At 43.1% G+C, this 23,934-nt stretch overlaps 1 protein-coding gene across 4 annotated transcripts in view; it reads right to left on the bottom strand.

Annotated features, from left to right (window-relative positions):
- Positions 1 to 23,934, bottom strand: part of SHROOM3 (shroom family member 3) — a 345,976-nt gene that overhangs the window by 5,543 nt on the left and 316,499 nt on the right. For all 4 annotated transcript variants that reach the window (XM_073017420.1, XM_037988966.2, XM_007998951.3 and 1 more), the window contains 4 exons: positions 19,969 to 20,850; positions 18,234 to 18,722; positions 15,597 to 15,747; positions 2,556 to 2,828 (listed from right to left, as the gene is read on the bottom strand). In XM_073017420.1, coding sequence (XP_072873521.1) covers positions 2,556 to 2,828; positions 15,597 to 15,747; positions 18,234 to 18,722; positions 19,969 to 20,850 — 1,795 coding nt within the window. The remainder of the gene's footprint in view (positions 1 to 2,555; positions 2,829 to 15,596; positions 15,748 to 18,233; positions 18,723 to 19,968; positions 20,851 to 23,934) is intronic.

Genomic DNA, 23,934 nt, shown 5'->3' with positions numbered 1-23,934 from the left:
GGTTTCCCCCTTAATCCTTCCCATACCTTCTTTGAACTTGCTTCTTTATCCCTTTTGATGGAGCCATGTACTTTGTCAGTTTCTAATATTCCTATAGATCACTTTTTTTTTTTTTTTTTTTTTTTTTTCCGGAGACCGTCTTGCTCTGTCATCCAGGCTGGAGTGCAGTGGTATGATTTTGGCTCACTCCAACCTCCGCTTCCCAGGTTCAAGCAATTCTCCTGCCTCAGCCTCCTAAGTAGCTGGGATTACAGGCACGCGCTACCACACCCGGCTAATTTTTGTATTTTTAGTACAGACGGGGTTTTGCCATGTTGGCCAGGCTGGTCTCAAACTCCTGACCTCGTGATCTGCCCGCCTTGGCCTCCCAAAGTGCTGGGATTACAGGTGTGAGCCACTGTGCCCAGCCTTAGCTCACTATTTTTAAAAACAAACCAACGAAGCAATCACTGTATGTTCTAGACATACCAAACCACATGCAAATCAATTATTAAATATGGCATCTCTTTCTTGACTTTATCCATGGTATTTCTTCTAAATGGTGAGGCCCTTCACCTCTCAGTCCTCTTAGAATTAAGATGTTCTTCTAAACTGTATTCATGTGCCACTGTGTGAAGTCCTTCCTGCCTTACACTCCCCCAACTAAGAAGTGTTTGGTGGCTGTTTCTCACTATGCTCAGCACCAGCACACAATTGCTCCTGCATACTGCTTTCCTCCACAACTTGTGAGTTCCTGGAGAGCAGGGCCAGTGTCTTAGTCAGCATTTGTCCCCAGCAGACACAGCACCTCATATTTGACAGGCTACTGTTAGCTGTTTGTCAAGTGGAAGAAAGGAGGAAAGGACACACTTCTGAGTTAGGTAGTATCAGACAATTTCTAGATAAGGAAGCTGACTCAGCACATTGACATGAGGTAGATGCTGAGAGTGGTGCTGCAGAGTTCCTAAATGCTGGTCACTTTCCTAAATGATTAGGATCCAGACTTTTTCTAATCCTTTTAAAATCTATTTGAAAAAGGACATCTTTCCTTTTAATGCAATATATTAGAAATTATTGGAGAATCCATGACAGCAATGAAAAAGAAAGATGGTATGGTAGGCTGGACGCGGTGGCTGATGCCTGCAATCCCAGCACTTTGTGAGGCCAAGGCGGGTGGATCACCTGAGGTCAGGAGCTCAAGACCAGCCTGGCCAATATGGAAAACCCCGTCTCTACTAAAAATACAAAAATTAGCTGAGCATGGTGGTGTGCGCCTATAATATTAGCTACTCGGGAGGCTGAGGCATGACAGTGGCATGAACCTGGGAGCCAGAGGTTGTAGTGAGCTTAGACTGCGCCACTGCACTCAAGCCTGGGTGACAGAGTGAGACTCCGTCTCGAAAACAACAAAAAAAGAAAAAGATGGTAGCATAGACAAGAAAAGGAGCCCCTTTTCATGGCTGGAGTACTTTCCATCTTCTAGCATGTATGTGTACACACACACACACTGTGCACATATATATAAAATAATTGTGTCTACTGTTTGTTGTTCAGTATCAGGAGGGTAGGATCTGTCTGCTTTGCTCACAAATGTATCCCAGTTGTGCCTAGTCAGTCCACTAAGTGACGCACACGAGACCTCCACTAACTATTTGCTGTACAGATGAGTAGACGAAGAATGCTCTGTAGCTCTGGAATTCTGTTCAATGTAGTGATACAACTTGGGGTCTGCAGTAGGACTCCTATCCTAGCTCCCCCACTGGGCTGTTGTGAGGATTCCATGAGACTGTGCATAAGCTTGCAGTGCCTGACAGGTGGAAGGTCTTGGTGAACTGTCTCCAGCGGGGTCAGCACTGTTACCTGTCCCCCTGTACCCTCCCTTCAAGGAGGGGGTGCAGTGGAGACACCCCGGTGCATCCTCATGGAGTGCCTGTGGCCCCTCCTGTAAGATACCCTGGAGCCTTGAGCCTGTGTTCCTGCCCCCTCCCTGTTCCAATGTACTCATCATGTTTTTATCTTTTTTTGAAAGAAAGGAAGGAAGACAGTTGGGAGGAAAGAAACTCTGGTGCCTGTGGTTTTTACTTTCCCAAGAATTCCGTGAACCTTAAGTGTCAGCATTACATCTTTTTTTTTTTTTTTTTGAGGTGGTCGACCAGGCTGGAGTGCAGTGGTGCAATCTCGGCTCACTGCAACCTCTGCCTCCCAGGTTCAAGTGATTCTCCTGCCTCAGCCTCCTGAGTAGCTGGGATGACAAGCATGCACCACGGTGCCTGGCTAATTTTTATATTTTTAGTAGAGACGGGGTTTCACCATGTTGGTTCACCATGTTGGCTAGGGCTGCCTTGGGCTCCCAAAATGCTGGAATTACAGGTATGAGCCACCACGCCCAGCCAGCATTATATCTTGACACAGAAAATACCTTCTCTGTTTCTTGGTTACCTATATATGTATTCTCTCCCTGCCCCAAACATATTGCCACAAATCTTCCTGAGAGAAAGGATGGCGTCTAATGGCACCTCTCTATGTATGTGGGCTCTGAGGGAGAACCTGTTGAACTGCATCACGAGGCCACCTACCCTTTCTTCATTACTGGCATCTTCACCAAGGCCGCTAAGGACATTCTCAACACGGGCTAGACGCCCTGAGAGGGAGAGCAGCAGGTTGACCACCTTGTCCAAATCCCCTATGAACATCCTATACTTGTCAAACTCATTGGGCTTGCAGAGCTCGCTGATCAGAGCCTCCACCTCTTCTCCCAGAGCGTTGTTGAGCTTGATGTCCATGAGCAGGCTCCCCTTCGCCTCCTGGAGGGTCTCCAGCTTGTGGGTGAGGCTTCCAATGAGCTCAGCCTGAAATGACAGATGAGACCACAAAGATCAGCCAACAGGAGGTGCCAGTGGAAGCACGAGTCACCTGCCCCAGCCGCCTTCTGTCATCTTCAAGGCTCAGCTGAATACCCTCCCCCTCCTCTATATGGAGTGTCCCCCAATATTATGCTATAATAGCCTTCTTTCCCTAAGGGTCTACCATTGCTTTTCTCTAAACCTCATATGCCAACACACAACCTTGTAATGTTCTCCATTGTGTCATGCTATGTACAGCTTTGCCTTCTAACTGGTTTCTTAACTATTTTAACTATTCTTTTTTTTTTTTTTTTTTTGAGATGGAGTTTTGCTCTTGTCACCCAGACTGGAGTGCAATGGTGTAATCTTGGCTCACTGCAACCTCTGCCTCCTGGGTTCAAGCAATTCTCCTGCCTCAGCCTCCCAAATAGCTGGGATTACAGGCGCCCATCACCATGCCTGGCTAATGTGTGTGTTTTTAGTAGAGACGGGTTTCATAATGTTGGCCAGGCTGGTCTTGAACTCCTGACCTCAAGTGATATACCCACCTCGGCTTCTCAAAGTGCTGGGATTATAGGTGTAAGCCACCGTGCCTGGCCAACTACTCATTTTTAAAACCCCTTTTAAGACATGTTCTCATTTGATCCTCATGACAATACCATGGGTAAGTAGGCAGGTAGAGTAAACAGTACTCTTATTTTACAAATACAGAGGCTAAGGGTCAGAGGAATTAAGGGATTCGCCCAAGGTCTTAGAGTTGAGTTGAATATTAACTGTAGCTACCATTTGTAGAGCAGCTGATATGTGCCATACATATGGAGAAACTCTACACTGATTATGTTACTTAGTCTTCCCAGCAATCTTACAGTAGATACTGTTTTATCTACCTATAACAAGGGAGGAAACTAAGATGGCCTAATGGTGCACACGTACCATCAGGTAGGGCTACTGTGAACTCAAGTCAGCCTCACTTTAGGGGCCACCCATGTATAATTATTAGAAATTGACACCAAGACCTTTATCAGAAAGTCAACTCCTTGTTCTACCTCCCCTGTCGCCAGTTACCAGAGCTGTGCAATTTGACACCTTAATTTGACACATATTTTCATACTTATAAAACAGTGAGGCAAATACCCAATATATTTAACTGAAGAAAGGAAGTAAATGTCTTAGTGGCTTCTAGTTTGAATTCATTTATATTAAGTGTCTACTGCTTCTTTTGCAAAACAGAAATTAAACTACACGGTTTTTGTAATTAGTCTCTCATTTTTCTCTTAGCCTAAAATAGCTAGATGGAAAGAAGACAATGTTTTTTAGTTAAAACTTACTTTTTTTTTTTTTTTTACCACTAAAAAGGTCCCAGCTCAACTGCACACACACACACATACTCTCTCTCTATATATATATATTTAAAATCAGTGTGTGTATATATACACACACACCCCAAACTGGCTTCAACTGGAAACTTGGTTAAACATAAAGGTTACAACTTCTATGTTGGAAGTATATGTTCATTTTAAAGGAAAAATAAATAAATAAAACAGGAAAAACCTATTTTTGACCAACAGAATTGAAGGGTACTGACAACTTGTGTATTATTTCAATATCAGCACCAGAGAAGGTCCATTAGGAATGTAATCACAATGACTAGGGAAATATTTATTTCTCCACAATCTGCCCATCTTGGAGTTGGAGCATCAGAGGTACTTCACAAGTGAGTGAGGTTCATAATGTCCTTGAAATGTCTAAGTTCTGGCTTTAATGGTGACATCTTGTTTTCTCAATCTGCCTAATCCTAGAGGCTGCAGGTGGCTAAAAAATTCATATCCAGGCCAGGCGCAGTGGCTCACGTCTGTAATCCCAACACTTTGGGAGGCCGAGGTGGGCGGATCACCTGAGGTCAGGAGTTTGAGACCAACCTGGCCAACATGGTGAAACCCCATCTCTACTGAAAAAAATACAAAATTTAGCTGGTTGTGATGGTGGGCATCTGTAATCCCAGCTACTAGAAGGCTAAGGCAGGAGAATCGCTTGAACCCGAGAGGTGGCGTTTGCAGTGAGCCTAGATCGTACCACTGCACTCCAGCCTGGGCGACAGAACGAGACTCTGTCTCTAAATCAATCAATCAATCAATCAATCAATCCATATCTGCTGCACCATCTCATCACAGGTTATAATCTTTGGTTTTCCTCAAGCTGTTAAAATTGCTTAATATTAATTATTTAAGTTTTCTTATCTTCTCCTGGAAAAATTTCACTTTCCAAAAAAGCAATTCCGGCTGGAAGCTATGAAATTTACCTGCAAGGTAACATGTTATGTACCTCCAGCAAAATGCCTGGCAGGGTGTGATGATCTTTCACTGTGATATCAGCTCATATAGAGAAGATGGCAAGGATACTGAAATGCAAAGCAACAGGAAAAATAAACACTGCATGCTGTTGTACCTCCCAGCATTCCTGCTGGACTGGGTTAAGACAAGTCAAATGTCATCATTCCTGTTTTTCAGATAGATGAGAGAGAATGTCATCTACGTGAAGTCAGCCCAGGAATTTTTAACTTGTAGGGTACATTTCCTAGGCTTGTTGCTCTAGATGTTACTAGAAGACACTTAAAGACAACCGGGTTATATCAAATCGAAAGAGATAGTTATCACGGCAAAACATTCTTATCACTCCACCCTCAGGAAAAGGCCTTTGGCTCTTTCAAATTTCAGGCGTCCATTTCAACCTCATGTCCTGAGAAGCAGAATTTCTAGAATGTCTAGAAAATGCTTTTTAAAAACTAAATAGTGGAAAGAAACAAGGTGGTTTTTTCCAGCCTGTTTTTCATTATTTCTATTAATGACTTTTTTGGAAACTAGTATTATGTGTTGTCATTTCTGGAAGGAACTAAAACACTTATTAAACTATTATTTCATGTGACCTCATTGTATTTAAAACTCCTCCTGTGGCTCTCAGAGGCTGTTTTTGTTTTGTTTTGTTTTGTTTTTTTGAGATGGAGTTTCGCTCTTGTTGCCCAGGCTGGAGTGCAATGGTGCGATCTTGGCTCACTGCAACCTTCGCCTCCCGGGTGCAAGTGATTCTCCTGCCTCAGCCTCCCGAGTAGCTGGGATTACTGGCACCTGCCACCATGCCCAGCTAATTTTGTACTTTTAGTGGAGACGGGGTTTCACCATGTTGGTCAGGCTAGTCTTGAACTCCTGACCTCAGGTTATTCACCTGCCTTGGCCTCCCAAAGTGCTGGGATTACAGGTGTAAGCCACAGCGCCCAGCCAGAGGCTGCTATTTAAAAGGATGTGTGTGATGCTTATCAATTTGCAAATGGGCAGAAACCAAGGATAAGTAGTTTGCTCTTATATGTGGGGGTGAGTGATGAGAGGAGAGAACTCTTCCTTTCAAATTTGCTGCTGAACTCAGCTCAAAAGCTCTCGCGGGCACTTAAGCAGATCAGCAACACTGCAGGGGTGGCCCTGAGGTGAGCATGGCTCAGTGGACGGGAAGGGTCAAAATAACTTGACCCAGCTGAACTGCAATCAGGCTTCAGACACAGCTGTCCAACCTACCTCATCTTTCCTTCCCAGACCCTGTTTTGGTTTTCAGAGACATCAGTGCTGGGCAGAACCATAAATAAATCTGTCACAGGAGCATGTGTGTACCCCAGGCTTCACGGTACAAGAAAGAACAGAATGAGATGAAAATGTATAGAAGTGACGCAGGGAGGCTTCTGTGGAAAGAACCAATATACATTTTGTGGCATTCTGATTTTGGAAAGTTATTAATATTTGCTGGACTATAATGTGATATCTCACAGCTCAGCCATAGATGCTAAGGCCAGAATTACTGAGTGGTCACATCAGTCACTCCTGGCTGAATGTTCCTCAGGTAGATGGCATTTCAATTTTTTTAAAACCCTAACAAGCCCCTTAAAATATGAGAATTTGAATTTAAAAATGCAATTAGAGGGATTTGAGAAACTGACAGCAGCAAGAGAAAGCTGGCTGTACTAAATAGCCATTTCTTTGCCAGGCAGATCTCTTCCAAAAAACCTACCAATTTCTACCAGAATAACTCACCGGGGGAGGGAGAAGAGGTGTGTTTTGTTTTAAATAACACACTAGTCTCTCAGGAGCTACTTAATTTGTAAAATCATTTATCCACTTCTCATCTGGCATAAACTGTTAGCTCACCCTGTGTGAGATGCTATTTATAAGAGTTCTTCCTCCAAACATAGCTTCGCAGACCCTTCCTCCCACCTCATCCTCTGCAGAAACGTCCTGCTGGACCCTTCCCCACTTCCTGCCTGCAGCAGGATGAACACTGGACAAGGAGGCAGGAGGATCTGACATAAAATTCGGCACCAGGCAAGTCACTTGACCTTCTGTGTCTCAGTTATCCACAGCAAGAAGAAAATAACACCTGCTGAAAACTAATAATAATGTCAGCTCTTTCTCTATGCCAGACACCATTTAAGTGTTTCACTATTCAATTACTACTTGCAACAACCCGCTGAGAGAGGTATTATTATTATCCCCATTTACTGATGAGGAAAGTGAGGAGGATAGAGGTTATTTAACTTGTTCAAGGCCACACAGCTGGTAAGTGACAGAGCCAGGCTTAAATGCAGATCATCTGGCTTTCATCCCTATATTAAAATAGCTCATAAGAATACTATGAGGCTCACACAAGGCTGGCGGAAATCACAACATATGATATTAGTTTCAAAAGAAGTCATAATATAAATAAAGCCCTGAGGATAAAAAGAAAAGCCTTGTTTCTTTCCACTATTGAGTTTTTCAAAAGCATTTTCTAGAAATTCGACTTCTTGAGACATGAATGTTGAAATGGATGCCAGAAGTTTGAAGAGTTGAAGGCTGATGCAATCACTTTGGAAAATATGAAAGTATTATACACATTCTAATTATTTTTTGTGCAGTCGTAAGATTAGACAACAATTTGAAGATGACACACCACTCATATTAGATAGATGTCTGTAGGGGGAATACACCTTCCCCTGACAAGACCACGTCACCAGTAACATCACTCTACACACACAGTTGGCCTCTGTGTGTCTCCGTCTTAAGAGTAATTCAGGACTACTAGCCAAGTGGTTGGGATTCAGGAATAGAGTGGAATTCAGCTTAGCTTGTAAAAACTAGGATGAGATAAAGCCATTTCTACCATATAGGCTTTGCTGGTATCTTTCTTTCTTTAGTCTTAAAAGGAAGGATGAAGGCTGCAGCAGCCATTTCTGCTTTCTTTAGCTGAATTTCACCCTCAGTGAGGCAGAGGCAGTTTCTGTCCTAGTGACAGCAACTGGATCACAGCTCCATCCCATGTTGTGTAACTTATTAAAGCAGAAGGATCACAGGGACCTGGCTGCCATTTCAGATGTTCTCCAGCACATTCTCTATCAGCAATGGTTCTTTACGATTTCCTCTCAGGAAGGCTTATGGCCAGAAAGCCACCCAATCTACTCAAGGTCTCTTGGTTGCAGTTAGCAGGGATCTTTGATAACCCACTAGAAACAATACTAAATCTCTTCAAATTTAACTAAACTCATCATCTCCTCTCCCCCGAATGGCCTCCCACTTTTCTGTTTGAGTTCTGACAGTTAGCTAGGCCTGGGGCTTGCGAGTCATCCTTGACTCTTTCTCTTTCCCATTTTCCGCATCTAATCTGTCACTAGGTTCTGCCCATCTTACTCCTACTCTTTTTTTAATGGCCCTGTTTCTCACGGATCCTACTGCACTGGCCCTGAGACCCATATCACTACTTTCCCAGAGGGCTATGAGACCCCCACGTGCACCCTCCTCCTGTCCTACTCCACACGCAGCTGCCAGAATGACTTCTCTAAAATGACTCTGTCACAAACCCTGGGGCTGTGGGGGCCAAGACAGCACCAGCCCACTGCAGCCTTTCCTACTTATCACAATTAAAATCTCTAGATTCTGAAGAGGACTCTGAAAAGTTCACCATAGCAGTGATGGGGGAAGGCAGTCAAGCTTGAAGTGCAACCCATAATGGGGGTGAGTGAGTTTCCTGTTTTCTGTCCTTGATGTTGTAGCTCTGACCCAAGGACAGGCCCAGTGCAGAGCTGCTCAGAGGCTACAGTAGCAAAAACCCTGCCTTTAAAGCCAGAGGTCTAGGAAAGGGGCCTCTGTGAGCTAGAGTGTAGAGGAAATCCTGTCCTTTTCCAACCTGCTCTCTTTTCTCTTTTCTCCCAGCTCTGTCCCCAAGGGTGGCTGCACTCAGAGCTGCATTGCACAGCGGGGCACAGGTTCTCAAACCCCAAGAGAAAACTCTTCCCTCTGGCCAGAGGAACTGGGAAAATGAGACCCTGCTGTCCAAAGACTGTGAGGAGAATCCCCATTATCTTTCCCTCTTTTCCAGTGAGGGTGGTCCCGGTCATGCAGAACTGCACAGCAGCACAGAACACCAGGAAAGCCCCTCTCTCCAGCCAGAGAGTGTGGGGCTAACACTGGACAGGAGAGAGCTGAGCAAGAAGATGCCCTCATTTTGTGCAGGAGCAGACACAAGTCCTCGGCACAGCTTCAGCCTACACGTTTGTGGTTATAGCCACAGCAGCACAGCAAAGGCTTTGAGAAATGACACTCGAGTCTGCAAGAGGCACACGTGGGACAGACTGGTACAATATAGCAGTGGCCCTGAAAATGGAATTGACATTGGAACTACCACCCAAGGGTAACACAGAACCTGCGGGCTAAACCTAACTAGGTTGACTGCCTCCTAAAACTAAAGCATAACAAAAAGAAATTCTCTAAAGGATTCTAACAGAACTCAGTCTCACAGCATAATATTCAAAATGTTCAAAATACAATACAAAAATTGCCCAGTATACAAAGAACCAGTGAAATGGTGACCAATTCTCAGGGAAAAAGGCAATGAACAGATGCTAATGCTGAGATAACCCAGATGTTGGGATTGCCAAATGTTGCCCAGGCTGGAGCTCAGTGGCGTAATCACAGCTCACTGCAGCCTCGACCCCCCAGGCTCAGGTGATCCTCCCACCTCAGCATCCTGTGTAGCTGGGATTACAGGCACATACCACCACCCCTGGCTAATTTTTTCTTTTCTTTTTTTTTTTTTTTTTTTGTAGAGACGAGGTTTCACCATGTTGGCCAGGCTGGTCTCGAACTCTTAGACTCAAGGGATCTGCCTGCCTCGGCCACCCTAAGTGCTGGGTTACAGGCATGAGCCACTGTGCCCAGCCTCTATACGAGTCTTTAAAACAACTTTGAAAAGAGAGACGTTCTCAGCAAAGAAATAGAAACTATTTTTTAAATGTAAATTTTAGAACTGAAAACTATAATATTTGAAATTAAAAAAAAAATAACTGGCAGAATGGAGATAGGAGAGTCAGTGAACTTGAAAACAGACCAATAGAAATTATCCAATCTGAAGGACTGAAAGAAAACAGATTAAAAAAAAAAAATGAACGGAGCTTGTGGGACAACATGAACCGTCATTGAAATACTGTGTCACTAGTCACTAAAGTCCTGGAGGGAGAAGGAAAAGAGATTAATGCATTAAGAATATTTGAAGACAGAATGGCTGAAAACTTCCAGAATTTTGTGAAAGACATAAATTTACAGAATCAAGAGGCTCAGCAAACCCCAAATACAATCAACTCAAAACTAAGTCCGTCCACATCATAATCAAAATGCTAAAGACTAAAGAGAGTGGCCAGAGGAAAACAACACACTGCATACAGGAGGAGCCAATATTTAAAGGACTGTGCATTTTTCATTAGAAACCATGGAAGCAAGAGGAAAGTGAACATTTGTTAAGTACTGAAAGAAAAGTGTCAACCCAGAATTCCACATCCATCGAAAATGCCCTTCAAGGGTGACAGAAGAATAAAGACATTCCTAGATGGAGAAAACTAAAAGAATGTGTTATCAGCAGACCTATTCTAAAATAAATACGGAAAGGAAGACAGACCAGAGGGAGAGCTGGAACTTCAGGAATGAAGGAAGAGCAGCAGGAATGGGCAGCTGAGAACCAGTGATCTCCTGAGAAAAGCTGACTCAGAGGAACAACAGATTCCTTTTGCCTTTTGAAACATTCCTCTAAGTGTCTGAAGCCAAAGCCTGTTGGCCTTCAGAATAGGGAATCATGTGATTGGTTTAAGCAGAATTTTGCTTAATAATAAGGCAGGCTTTAGCCAAAAAATTGACAGCTCTGATTATTTACACTGTCTTTAGTTTTATGTATATCAGAAGTTCAGACAATGAAAGCATCATATTTTAACTGACACTTACATTTACTTGGAATATTATTATTCATCATTTAGGATATATAAATAGAAATATCAAAGTAAAACTAAAGTGTTATTTTTAATTTATAAAATAGTTATTAGTAAACCAAGACTCTAGTTCCTAGCCTAGATATATATCTTGTTATTAATAACTTTAAATATTAAATAACAAATTATTACTTTGCAAAAGTTGGTCAAAGGCTACATTCTACCTCAAAATAATATTGGAGAATGGATATTGACCAAGTTTCATTTTTCTAAACCATCATTAGAAAAGCTTTTTGTATTTCAGGAAGAAAACTGCATTTTGCTGAATATATTAACATGTTTTCAACAACATCACTTATTTAAAACTTTGTGTTTCCAAACCAGATATGTAAATGTAGGTGATACTGATGAAAATTCAATTACACATTTATAAACTACAAGTTCATACTTGTAGTATTACAACAAACTAAATCTCAAAGCGTTCTCCATTGTCATATGATAAAATCCAAACTTCAGCATTTCACACAAAACCCTACATGACCTTATGACTTGCTGGCTCTTGTGAACCCTTCCAGCCTCATCTCACACTGTTTGTGGCCCTTCTTTGTTATTTTCTAAATTTGGTAATTTTTTTTTTTTTTTTTTTTTTTGAGACAGGGTCTCACTCTGTCACTGAAGCTGGATTGGAGTGGCACAATCTTGGTTCACTGCAGCCTCTGCCTGTTGGGCTCAAGCGATTCTCCCACCTCAGCCTCCCAAGTAGCTGGGACCACAGGTGTGTGCCACCATGCTCAGCTAATTTTTTAATTTTTTTTTTTTTTTTTTTTGAGATGGAGTCTCGCTCTGTCACCAGGCTGGAGTGCAGTGGCATGATCTCAGCTCACTGCAACCTCTGCCTCCTGGATTCAAGCAATTTTCCTGCCTTAGCCTTCCGAGTAGCTGGGATTACAGGCATGCACCAACACACCTGGCTAATTTTTTATATTTTTGGTAGAGACAGGGTTTCACTATATTGCTCAGGCTGGTCTTTAACTCCTGAGCTCCAGAAATCCTCCTGCCTTGGCCTCCCAAAGTATTGGGATTAGAGGCATGAGCCACTGTGCCTGGCCTAAATTTGGTGATTTTTTATTTAATCATGAGCCCTTGTTACATTCCAAAATATCAAACTACTTGAAGCACCACCCTTCTTTACCATACACATTTTATGCTTTTTCGTATCTTTCAGTTTCTCCCTACGCTTCTCCTTTTGTCTCAAATGTCCTTTTTCTTCTGACTCCCGTCGATACATTCTTCAATGGTGATCTCAGGTTTTATCTTCCTGGAGGAGGTAAAACCTGACTCTACTCTCTTGAGTTAGGAACTGCTCCTTTGGGCTCCCCCAGCACAGTCCATGTGTCTGTCAGAAGATCAATAATGTATACTAAAATAATCCACCTCCCTTGCCAGTCCAGAGTTCCAGGAGAGCAGACACAGTGTCTGATTCATGTTTGTATGCCCAAGGCAGAGCACAGTGTCTGAAACAGAGAAGGCGTGTTCTCACTAAGTGTTTATGAGCCTAACATTTTACACTCACAAAATGATGCAAACCCTCAGGCCACTTGCAGCCCTAGAAGACAGGACTGAAGGAAGAAGGAACCAAAGGAAATTCTAACTGGACGTGGAGGCCTTGTTAACTAAATAGCATTTTCTCATCTTTCTTTCTCCCTGAAGAGCCAGATAAGCCCACGGGGCAAGTGGGTATCATCCCCCTGGTGCTGTGGGCAACATTTTCCACAGTGAAGAGAGAAAACAAATGTGAGCTGTTTTTCCTTGTAAGAGTCTGATTTAGGAAAGTTCCTAGCCTTGTTGGCAATAAGGCACCTTCTCACTGAACATCTTAACACGAAAGATATCAGATGCCATCAACATTTGCATACTTATATGACATTGCCTTTAACACTTCTCTAATAAGATATGATATGCTCTTACACCCTGAGGCTTAAAAAGCACATTAATATCCATCAATTAATTTGACCCCACAACTATTATGTGAGAGATCATTACCACTTCCATTTTATAAAGAAAAAAGGGTCAAGAAAGGTCAAGCTAGTTGCTTAACTTCCAGATTTTTTTTTTTCTTCTGAATTCTAATTCCATGATGTCCCATCCAAGTACTAACCAGGCCCGACGCTGGTCACTTTCTGAGATCAGATGTGTTCAGGATAGCAAGGCCATAGACTCTAATCCTAGAACCTTTCCACAGTGGCCTTCTGGATATTTTTCTTCAGTTAAACGGTAAAATTCAACCTGGGAGTTTTGCACTTTATAACTTCATGAAACAAATGTTTATTGAGCACGTGCTAGGTGCCAGGCCCTGGTTATGTGGCTGTGACATTTCCTCTCCCTAGGATCCCTTTCACCCTGAGTGGGGTTTTGTCTCCCTAAGCCCGTGACTCCCCAAAAAGGCACTCCAAATGACTCAAAACTCCTCAGTCCTCAAGTCACAGACACTGCTGTTCTCATATTTTTGGTTTAAAATGGGTTTTAACTGGTTTTAATCTCAAACTCTAGCTCTGGTTAGTTATACCCAGAGAACCTCCAGTTTAGCTCAGTTCCCAGGGCAGCAAGGCTTAAAGGTAGCTGACCTGGGAGCAATTTTTAGCAAGCTTTAGGGTCAGAAACACATAAGGTTAGATCTGACTTTAGCATCTATTAACTGTGTGACGCCAGCCCTCTAATTCTGATTAGCATAAAATGTTGCCGTACAAGTGTCAGAGAAGTTTTGTGCAAATAAGATAGTACAGCATTGTGTTGAAAAGAAAACCAAACACATAGCCCGCACTTGAAATGAAATACATGCTACCTAATATTATTTCCTGTGAGGATGAATTAATTCTCTCTTTCTTCATATTCTCAATCAAAAAATACTTTCTGCCACATAATGCTTAGTGTGAGAGGGTGATCATTCAAAGTGATGGGAAAACAGTTAATTGGGTACACATGGACATAAATATGGGAACAACAGACACTGGGGAATAAAAGAAGGGGAGGAAGGAAAAGGGACAAAGGTTAAAAAACTACTATGGGTACTATGCTCACTACCTGGATGATGCATACAATCATACAGCAAGCCTCAGGATCATGCAGTATACCTTTGGAACAAACCTGCCTATATCCCTGATTCTAAAAAGTTAGAAAAAAAAAAACACTTAAAAATTAGGGAGGAAAAGCAATGAGTATTTCCCACACTGCAACTGTCAAGCAGGTATGCCCACAGGCAGAAAACAAAAAAATTGTGTAAAACGTTCAGTTAAAGATTCCATGGCAACCTGGTACATGTAAGGGTGTATACATAGCTCTCTCTATGGGATAAATATAGACAGACCAAAAGCCAAGTGGTCTTATTTGCAATCAGGGGACCCGTTAAATGAAGTGCTTAGCTGTGCTGGGGCAGGTATATATCAGGGGTATACAATGACAAGTCCGTACATAGGAAAACTTTGGGCTAGCAGGGAACTTGCTACTACAATGGTTGCATCAGCATGTTAGCCATGAGCCAGAGGTGCTGCAAAGATCCCTCCTGTCCAATTACCCTCTGCTCCTCGGGTCTGTATCCTGTGGTTTCATTCCAACAGACAAGACAGCTTGGGACACATTGTAGAGCAAATGAAATCAAATCACCTTAGAAAGCTTCTCCTGGAATCAGGATCACTGAAAACCACTTACATTCCAGGCTCAGAAAGAAGCAAGCAAGCTTTCCTTTGCAGCACGCACGTCCGAGCTGCACAGAGAGCTGCAAGCACAGCAGAAGGCAGCCCCTCTGGTGCTATAGAGAAAGTGGAATGGCGAGAACTTTCTCCCCTGCAGATACAGCCCAGTTTAGATCTCCATGGCATGTGGGAAGACAGCAGCAGCACCACGGTCATTTTTTAAGTGTCTAACATTTGAAATCTCTGTAGGAGTATCAAATGCTAACAACTAGATTCCAGCCCTGCACTTTCAAGCTATTCACTGAAGTCCTGCAAAGAGGGCTGGGGAAGATATAAAAGTTAATATTACTTTTTCTCAGAAGTATCATTTGACAATTGGCCTCCTTCCCTAAAAAAGTTTCTAGATTTTTACATTTTCCTTTTGACCATGAAACATGAAAATTACACACACGTTGGCACTGGCCAAACAGCAGCTGAGAACAGTGTCAGGGTCCTGGTGCTGGATTAGGAGGCTAGGTACTTGGGTTCAAGTCCTGGCTATGAGACTTCTAAGAAATAATCCCTCTAAGTTTCACTTCTGTTATTTGTAAAAATGAAAAGGACAGTAGCTTACCTGCCCTGCCTACTCGCAGAAAAGCTAAGAGGAAATTGGTTAAAGTGCCATGTAAATCCAAAAAGTCTAATGATTTTGGTGCAATTTGGTGATGCGACAGGTCCTTTCCCCACCTGCCTCAAGAGGCCCAGTCACCACGCTGATTACGTGGACTTTGTCGATTTTTCTGGGGAAAGCAGAATAAGGGCATCCCATTCTTTATTTACCTTCTTTTCATTGACATCTGCCTGTTCCTCTTCTTCAGTCACTTCTGCTGGCATCTCTTTGATTTTGTTCAGCAGCTCAGCCTTGGGAGCAGACACACTGTAGTAGGCAGGGCAGTTGACCAACATGCTCACTGCTTCCTTGTCTTCATTCCTGGGCCAGAAAGAGCACAAAGTACAGCCACACAGAGCATGCCAGAGGCTTTGTTTCACTGCAGACGTCAGTCCATTCAGAAGCGCGTGACAATTCTATTTCATTTCTTTCCCAGAAATTAGGATAAGCTAGTAACTGTTAAGTAATGAGTGATTACTATGTACAAGGCTGTTGAAGCCAGGCAAACCTCTCTGCTTTTGTGATTCATGTAAGAACGATACTGACTCCTTATTTCAGAGAAAGGCAGTGTGGAACCATGACTCAATCAATGTGAAAGTATTTTCAAGGTGCTGCACAAACCTCAGGTTTTAGGTCAATTATTTCCTATGTAATCTTTCCAGTGCCTACTATGTATTGTTGCTTGAACACACAAAAATTTTCCTTCTCAAGTATGCCTGCTGTCCCATATAAGCCTGGGAAATCTGCAGTTTGCTGGTCTGCAGTGAACTAATACAAGATATAAAATCTACTCATTGATAATATAATAGGGATGTTTCAAGGCTGAAGAAAAAACTCGGAATTGAGAAACCTGCTATCTAGTGTTCTCTGTTTTACCACATTTGAATTGCCTTTCAGCCTATAATTCATATTCTACCCACTGAATAAATAACTCTATGGAAGTAAGATTCTCTTGGAGAGGAACTTTATTCAATCTGGTGATATTATTTAACATCTAGCCCACCATTTTACTATGAAATAAGGAACCACACACACAAAAATCATCTTTACTAGTTTCCCGCTTGATAACTGTCCCAGTAAGCAACAATGACCACATTTAATCCAGTTAATTGAAAGACAGGGAAAATATTTTCTAATACATTTTTGTTTTCAGATATGTCCGCCGCATTACAAATGGGATTCTCTGGCATCTGACCAAACCCTCACAATGGCTACTGGCCATCTCACGCCCAACAGGACAATGCTTATTTCCACCAGGAGATGGCGCATGCCTTTTATTTATTTATTTTTTAAATCCCCAGGAAGATCTCCGTGCTGCAAAAGCTACATGACCATTCTGCTTCTAAACTGATGGAGTAAACATGTGACGCTAGGAAATACTTTGCTAAGGATGTTACTTTGGTCCTTCTACAGCCAGTGGTCAGAGAACAGAATGACCATACTGCAACCACCCATGGCGAACTGACTGGCACATCCACAAAAATAGTATCTTTGGGGTCCCCATAGTACCCAGTGGATTGCTTTGCACATTGCAGGTGCTCAGTATGTGTTTGCTAAAGACATGACCCTGGATAAATCACTTCACCTCAATTAGTCTATTTCCCAAATCTGAAAATAAAAGCGGGGGAATGGACAAGGTGACAGTTAAGGCCTTGAATCAGAAGAGCTTCTGACAACATGACAAATAGCTTGTAAGTATCACACAGCTCTTTCCTTTCTCTCTCCTCCACAAAATGAAACGTGGTGTTCCTGTTAGTAATTTAGTTAGGATCAGTTGGAAATTTTTAAAATGCAATCCTAAATTTGGATAAAATGTTCTGTTTTTATTTAGTCTGGAAGCCACTAACTGCTGAGTCCCAGACTGTCAATCCACAAAGATTTCACTGAAAATTAAAGAGAAAATGAAAGCTACTCAATCTTTCTCATAGTAGTCTTTTAAGGAAATAAAACATGCAAGAAAATACTGCAGTAACCCAGGAGAAATGAAAAGCATCAAAAACACGAACTGCACACTGGGGCACGTGTTAGTTACATGGCTGGTTCAAGGAGCTTCAGAAGTAGAGGCTCACGGACTGGGCCAAACCAGAGAGTGCACCCCTACTCAGACCTTTCCTGATTTTCAGGATTTGTGCCAACACCCACCTTAATGCCTCAGAGGTAAGGGTCACTGTAATACATGAACTTATTTCTCTAGGCTCTCCTCCTTACAAAGCCCTTCCCCTCTCAGTCTTGGCAAGACGTTGGCCACGCTCACCACTTCTACTTGCTCCTTTCTCAGCACCGAGCCCTGAGGGCCTCTCTGCCAGAGCAGCTCTGATACAGAACGGACAAGTACACCTTCACTGAGCTGGGGACGCTGTGTAATTGCTGGACACAGACACAGTCATGGGGCTGTGATCAAATCCAGGTGCTATCATTCACATGTTCAATGACCTTGGTGAGCATGGTCTTAATTCCTCTGTACTTCAGTTTCCTCATTTGTAAATGGAGATAAAATTGGTAGCTACCTCAGCAAGTTCTTGTGAAAATTAAATAATGTTGATATAAATAAATACAATGCTTGACACGTGAAAAATGGGTATTAATTGCAGTTATTATCATTATTACTATTACTTTCTTTGTTGTTGCATTATCTGTCCCGCATCCTTCCTCCCAGAGCCATTCCTCCAAGACTGAGATAAAAATGGCACTCTTGGGTCAGGAGCTGTGGAAGTAGGAAAACATCAGGCAACTAGTCCTAGACTTATCATCATCCCCTGGAAGGAGTTCGATTGTAAGTCTCTCTGAAGACATCATCAGGGACTTACCTCTTGCCTTCACATCCTGAAGAGCTGACAGTTCTCTGTATGGCCTTCCTCTTTACACTGTTTTCCTTCAGCAAGTTCACATCTCGGGGAAACAAACCTTCCATCAGGTCCATTGTTGTCTTCAGCCTGGAATCTGGATCCAAAATGTCTGCCAGAGATTTGTCTTGGTGGACAATTTCCTTGGCCAGAGCCTCTGTTCTAATGTCTTCTGAGCTCTTCTGAGGATCAGAATTGACTTTCTTTTCTAAACCCTGAGTTCCATTGACTGGATCATGGGTAAGGCTTTGAGTCCGGATGGGTGCTGGCTGCCCACCAAGAGACCCAGCAAGTTGGGGGTGAACACTCATGAAGGAGGGTGGTGTGGACTCAGCCTCTGAACCCTTGATAGAAGTTTGGGGTCTGGAAGCCAGTGTCTGACTACCTACCACATGGGCTGCACCAGGCATGTGCCTTTCCCTTGCAATTGTCACTTTAGAAAGTTTGTTGGAGCTGCCAGGGATATTAAAAAAAGAGAGAGAGAGAAAGAGAGAGTGATAAGAGAAGGGTGATGATAAGAGGGTGGAGGAAGACTGAGGGAGAAGCTTTCCACATCAGGGTTGTAGCTTTCCACATCTTCCACATTTTCCACATCTTACTGACAGAGCTAATGTTAAAGAATATGGCTTCTGATTGTAAGTGGGTCTCCGGATACCGAACCCCTAAATCAAAAACATTTACCTACCTAGTCACAGTTCATGCTAGACACACAAACATACATAGATATATACATAGGAGTGGGGTGAGATAGTCACATTTCTGAGGTCAACCCCGTCTTTTGAAAACCACAGCACTCTAAAGGGCCTCCTGAGCCCAGCAGCTGGTCAGGAGGTTGTCATCTCCTGAGGAAGATGGAATAGGAATTCAGTTTGGGTGAATGTTGCTGTTAGATTCCAGAGATTTCTGAAAGGTCTAGGTTAAATTAACAGGGGGTAGTGGTAATAAGTCACTCTTGCGGTGTTTAAAGAAAGCTACTCCAAAGGTGCTGTCAGGCAATGTGTTTTTTTGGTGTTTTGAGAGATCACTTGTTCTAGGGACTATGTGTTGGGGAATGCTTCTTTCTCATTTTCCTAGCTTCCAAGAGGTTTTCCCTAAACATTACTGACCTTGAGCCCTACTCTTTATTCCTATGGACATGGAGTGATTTTGGAAAGAGAAGCTCAGCGTTCACATCCCAGTCTCTTTTCTTTCGAGACTGAGGCTGCCTCACGGCTGTGTATAATAATATCTATGTGTATTTGTGTGTCTAGCATGACCTTTGATGAAGTAGGTAAACCTGTTTAACTTGGGGGTTCAGTATCAAGGGACCCACTTACAATCTGAAGCCATATTCTTTCATGTTAGCTCTGTCAGTAATAAAAGTGATGTTTTTGTCTTCTATATGCCCTCCTCTTTTGTCTTATTTCCTAACTGATTCAGAACTCGGCCAGGGAGGAGGACCGCCTGAGCCTATCCTGTCTCCAGAAGTGAAATGTGCCCCTTGGGTTCCAGCTTTCGTTTCTGCCACCCTGACTCCTCGGTACCCAATGACACTGGTCCAACTACCTCCTGAGGCAAACAGATGAATACTGTCCTGAGCTGAGCTGTATAGAAACATCTCCATGCCAGGTCTCTTCTGTGGCCAGCAGAAGGACCTGGGCCACCTGGGGCATCACACTCTCCTGTTAGTGAAGGAAACCTGCCCAGTCTGCTCACTCACCTGGGGCGCGGCCCCTCAGGATCCTCACTGTCCAGCTGTGCCTCACACACTGCGTGGGGAGGAGGTGGAGGGAAGTCATCCATGCTATACACCAGGGTTTCCTGACTCGGTGGAGGAGGTGGGGGTGGGGGAAGAGTTTCAAACGTGGGGCTGGACGTGGCCTTGGGATGCAGATCCCTCACAAACACTTCATCTTCATAATCCTCGCGAGGTGGCGGGGAGTCCCGCAGGACGGATTCAGATATTCGGAGGGAGATCCTCCCTGGAGTGCCCGTGGTCCCAAGAGGCGTGTCTGGGTCAGAAGTGCTGCACGAACTTGGAAGACTCTGCTGTTTTTGATAGTGCTTCAGGTTTGCAAACTCAGGGGGTGAAGATTCCTCAGGAAGGCTGTCCTCTCTGCCTGCGTGGGCCCACTTCACTCGAGAAGGCGGTGGCCACTGAGGCAGTGAGACCCTCTTCCTCGTTCCCTCTTCTACCCCATGCTCTGGGCCATCACCCTCACAGCCTCTTGGACCGGGAGGCTGGGTCAGGGTGTGACCATTGCTTCTGTGGGTCATGGCAGGGGTGTAGGGCGGGAGAGGCTGTCGCCCTGTCTGACCATCCTGTGAGCAGTAGCCAGAGGGAACAGCTGAAGGTAGAGGGGTGCCAAGTGGGGTCAGGGGTGCAGCCCTGGTGTCTGTGAGCTGCCCTTGCGTTCCTGCCAGTGGTGGCCTGGGGCAGGGTGTTCTGCTGGCTTGCCTCTGATGGTCCGGGGTTCCAGGACATTCACTAGGAACAGAGGAATCACCAATGGCTTTGCAACCTGAACCACCCCAACGAGGGGTGGGATGGTGGAAGAGCAGCGGCATCTCTTCTTGGCCTGTTTCTGAACAACTGAGTGACCTGGAACAGCACACAGACAGGAGGGTTACAGTTCTGAAGAAAGAGGCAAGCATGCAGCCCAATGTTCCTTACATAGATGAGAAAAGCACTTAAAAGGAAGGAGGACCTCCTTTCCTCCCCCCAGAAACTGCACACTGTCCTCCCTGGCTGCTCACAGGAAGACCCAAGTTAAACTAGTACTCGACAGGCATAAATTCCTACAGGAAAATGTCACATGGAATGCCTGGGTTCACAAGGCATTTTCTTTTATTAACCCTCTCACCGCCCCCACATCCTGTACACACCATGCAACATAAGGCAGCTTTTGAGGACAGGCTTCAGGATATAAAAACAAACAGTACATTTCTGCAGCCCCTTTTAGGACTACTTCAGGAAATAGCTCCCAGCTCTGGGGAAGAATAACACTGCCTTCTTCTCTCCCAGTGTAATCCCCACGGGGGAGGTCTGTTTTGAAAGCATTTGCATGGGCTGCTGAATTCGAAGGTTTTATTTACAACGTTTGGTCACTCTCCTAGTGTTTTCATTTCATCTGATGAAAAATAAAAAGGAGGGGGAGAGGCTCACCTAAGGAGCTAATAAACAGTTACGTCTCGAGAAAGAGGCTGGCAATAATAAGCAAATATGGTACATGGTGATTTAAACAATTGTACTCTAGACTCCGAGGAAAAACCCAACAATTCGCAAAACTTTTGTTATTGTGTTCGAAAGGAGAAAAAACCACAAACCAAAACAAAGAAAAAAGAGTCTGTGGCACTGCCTGCTATGCAAGAGTTAATGTGAGGATAAAAAGCTCTCCAGCGAACCCACCGTGATTTGTACATTCCCTGTCTGCAGTTCCCTGACTGGCTATGTGAGTGAATCTGGACCACAGATGGCACGTTTCATCTCACGGATCGGACTCCTCTGAGGGAGCGGTGACTCAGTCCCACATCAGAGCAATAATACAGGGCTTGCCACAAGATCATCCAAGTGCCAGGCAAGCAGAATGTGTGGTGGAAGAAGATGGCAAAGAACCAAATTAGCTCTTCTCATGCCTTTATTTTTCCTTTATTATACATAGATGCAGATGATGAAATAAAGGGCCCACCTGTCTCTCTGATGCAACCCCTCCCTTCCGATGACCGGTCCCTTTCATTCAAACATGGTTTCTTTACCAGGAACCTCTCCATAGTGAAGAGTAGCCACTCTGCACTTCCTGGTGGCTTCCCCCATGAGCATATTAGAAACCCCGAGGAAGGAGATTCGCTGGGGATGCTCTTCCCTTCTCTCATCCATCCTGGCATCCCCAATACCTGGCACCAAGTACCCCCTCAGCAAGTGTCTGTTGAACAGTGACGTCTCCTTTGCCCAGCTGCTCTCCAGACTGTAGCATACAAACTGTTTTTAAACCCAGCATCCTTTAAGAGGACGTGGAGTCAGCTGAAATCTGATGTTTTAATGACTAATTCAGATGCCTTTATTTTATTTATTATATCTTGAGGCTTTTCTAAAGGGGGAGACATCACTAAAACATACAATAATATAACACTTATCCTTTAAAGATCCAGCCCAATAGACTTTCATATGATATTTTTAGTTTGTGTGACCTTACTTTACACAGACTATATTAAAGTGGCATTTTCTTTTTAAAGATAATATCAGTAGTAAATGCTTAGCTTGGTTGAGAATGCTTCTCCATGGTGATTATTTTGTGTTTTTAGGAATGAAGTCTGGGATAAAAAAAAAAGACTTTGTTCAAGTCCCTTTTATAATACAGTGTGAGAGGCTCACCCAGAATCTTACTGATATGTATCCAGGAATCCTACTATTCAAGAATGGATTTTGAGAGCAATTAGTCTCACCTTTGTTTTGTTTTGCTTTTTTTTAAAAAAGCACTTTTAAAAAATTGTGGTTAAAAAAGCAACATAAAATTTCATCTTAACCATTTTTAAGTTCAGTAGTGTTAATATGTTCACACTGTTGTGAAACAGATCTCCAGAACTTTCACAACTTGCAACCTAAAACTATGTACCCGCTAAATAATAACTCCCCATTTCCCCCTCCTACTAACCCCTGGAAATCACCATTTTACTTTGTGTTTTTATGAATTTGACTACTTTAAGCACTTCATACAAGTGAAATTATACAGTATGTCTTTTTGTGACTGGCCTGTTTCACCTCACATGATGTCATGTTGTAGCATGTGGCAGCATTTCCTTTTTAAGGCTGAGTGACATTCCATTGTATGGCTACACCACATTTTGTTTTATCCAGTCATCTGTCATGAGTAGACATTTGGGTTGTTTTCACCTCTTGGTGAATAGTAAATACTGCTGCTATGAACATGGGTGTGCAATATATCTCTTGGAGACCCTGCTTTCAATTCTTTTGGACATATACTCAGAAGTGGCATTGCCAGATCATGGTAGTTCTATTTTTAATGCTCTGAGACCTCCATGCTGTTTTTCATATGGCTGCACCATTTTATATTCCCACTAATAGTGTGCAAGATTTCCAATTTTCCCATATCCTCACCAACACTTGTTGTTTTTCGTTTTCTTAATTGCAGCCATCCTAATGTGTGTGAGGTAACATCTCATTGTGGATTGTGGTTTTGAGTTCTCTGATGATTAGTGGTGTTGAGCATCTTTTCACTTGCTTGTTGGCCATGTGTCTGCCATCTTTAGAGAAATGTCTATTTAAGTCATTTGCCCATTTTTATACAGACAAGTAAATTTTTATGTTTGAAATTAACAAGTGAATGTCTGAATTTAGTTTGATTGATGTCCTCTAGTGTTTTTCTTTAAAATGGAAGCTAAAAAGAATGGAGAATAGTTTGAAAGCAGGAAAGAAGTATATAATAATGATAACTATTGTCTCTTTGTGATCCATGAAGGCATCAAACTCTTATAGAACTTGAACGGTGCAAAATCTCTATTTTTCTATAAATTAGAACATTTTATGTTTTTACAAAAGCACTAATGTAAAGTCTGAATTTCATGTATTTAGAGAGAATTATGTCAGCATGGAGGAAAACTGATCCTAATAAGCATCCATGGAGGACAGAGGGCACATTCCTCCAAATTCCACCTTCCAAATTATTCT

The sequence above is a fragment of the Chlorocebus sabaeus genome, chromosome 7, assembly GCF_047675955.1.
Source record: "Chlorocebus sabaeus isolate Y175 chromosome 7, mChlSab1.0.hap1, whole genome shotgun sequence".
Classification (NCBI taxonomy): domain Eukaryota; kingdom Metazoa; phylum Chordata; class Mammalia; order Primates; family Cercopithecidae; genus Chlorocebus; species Chlorocebus sabaeus.
This window is presented reverse-complemented; position numbering and strand designations above follow the sequence as displayed.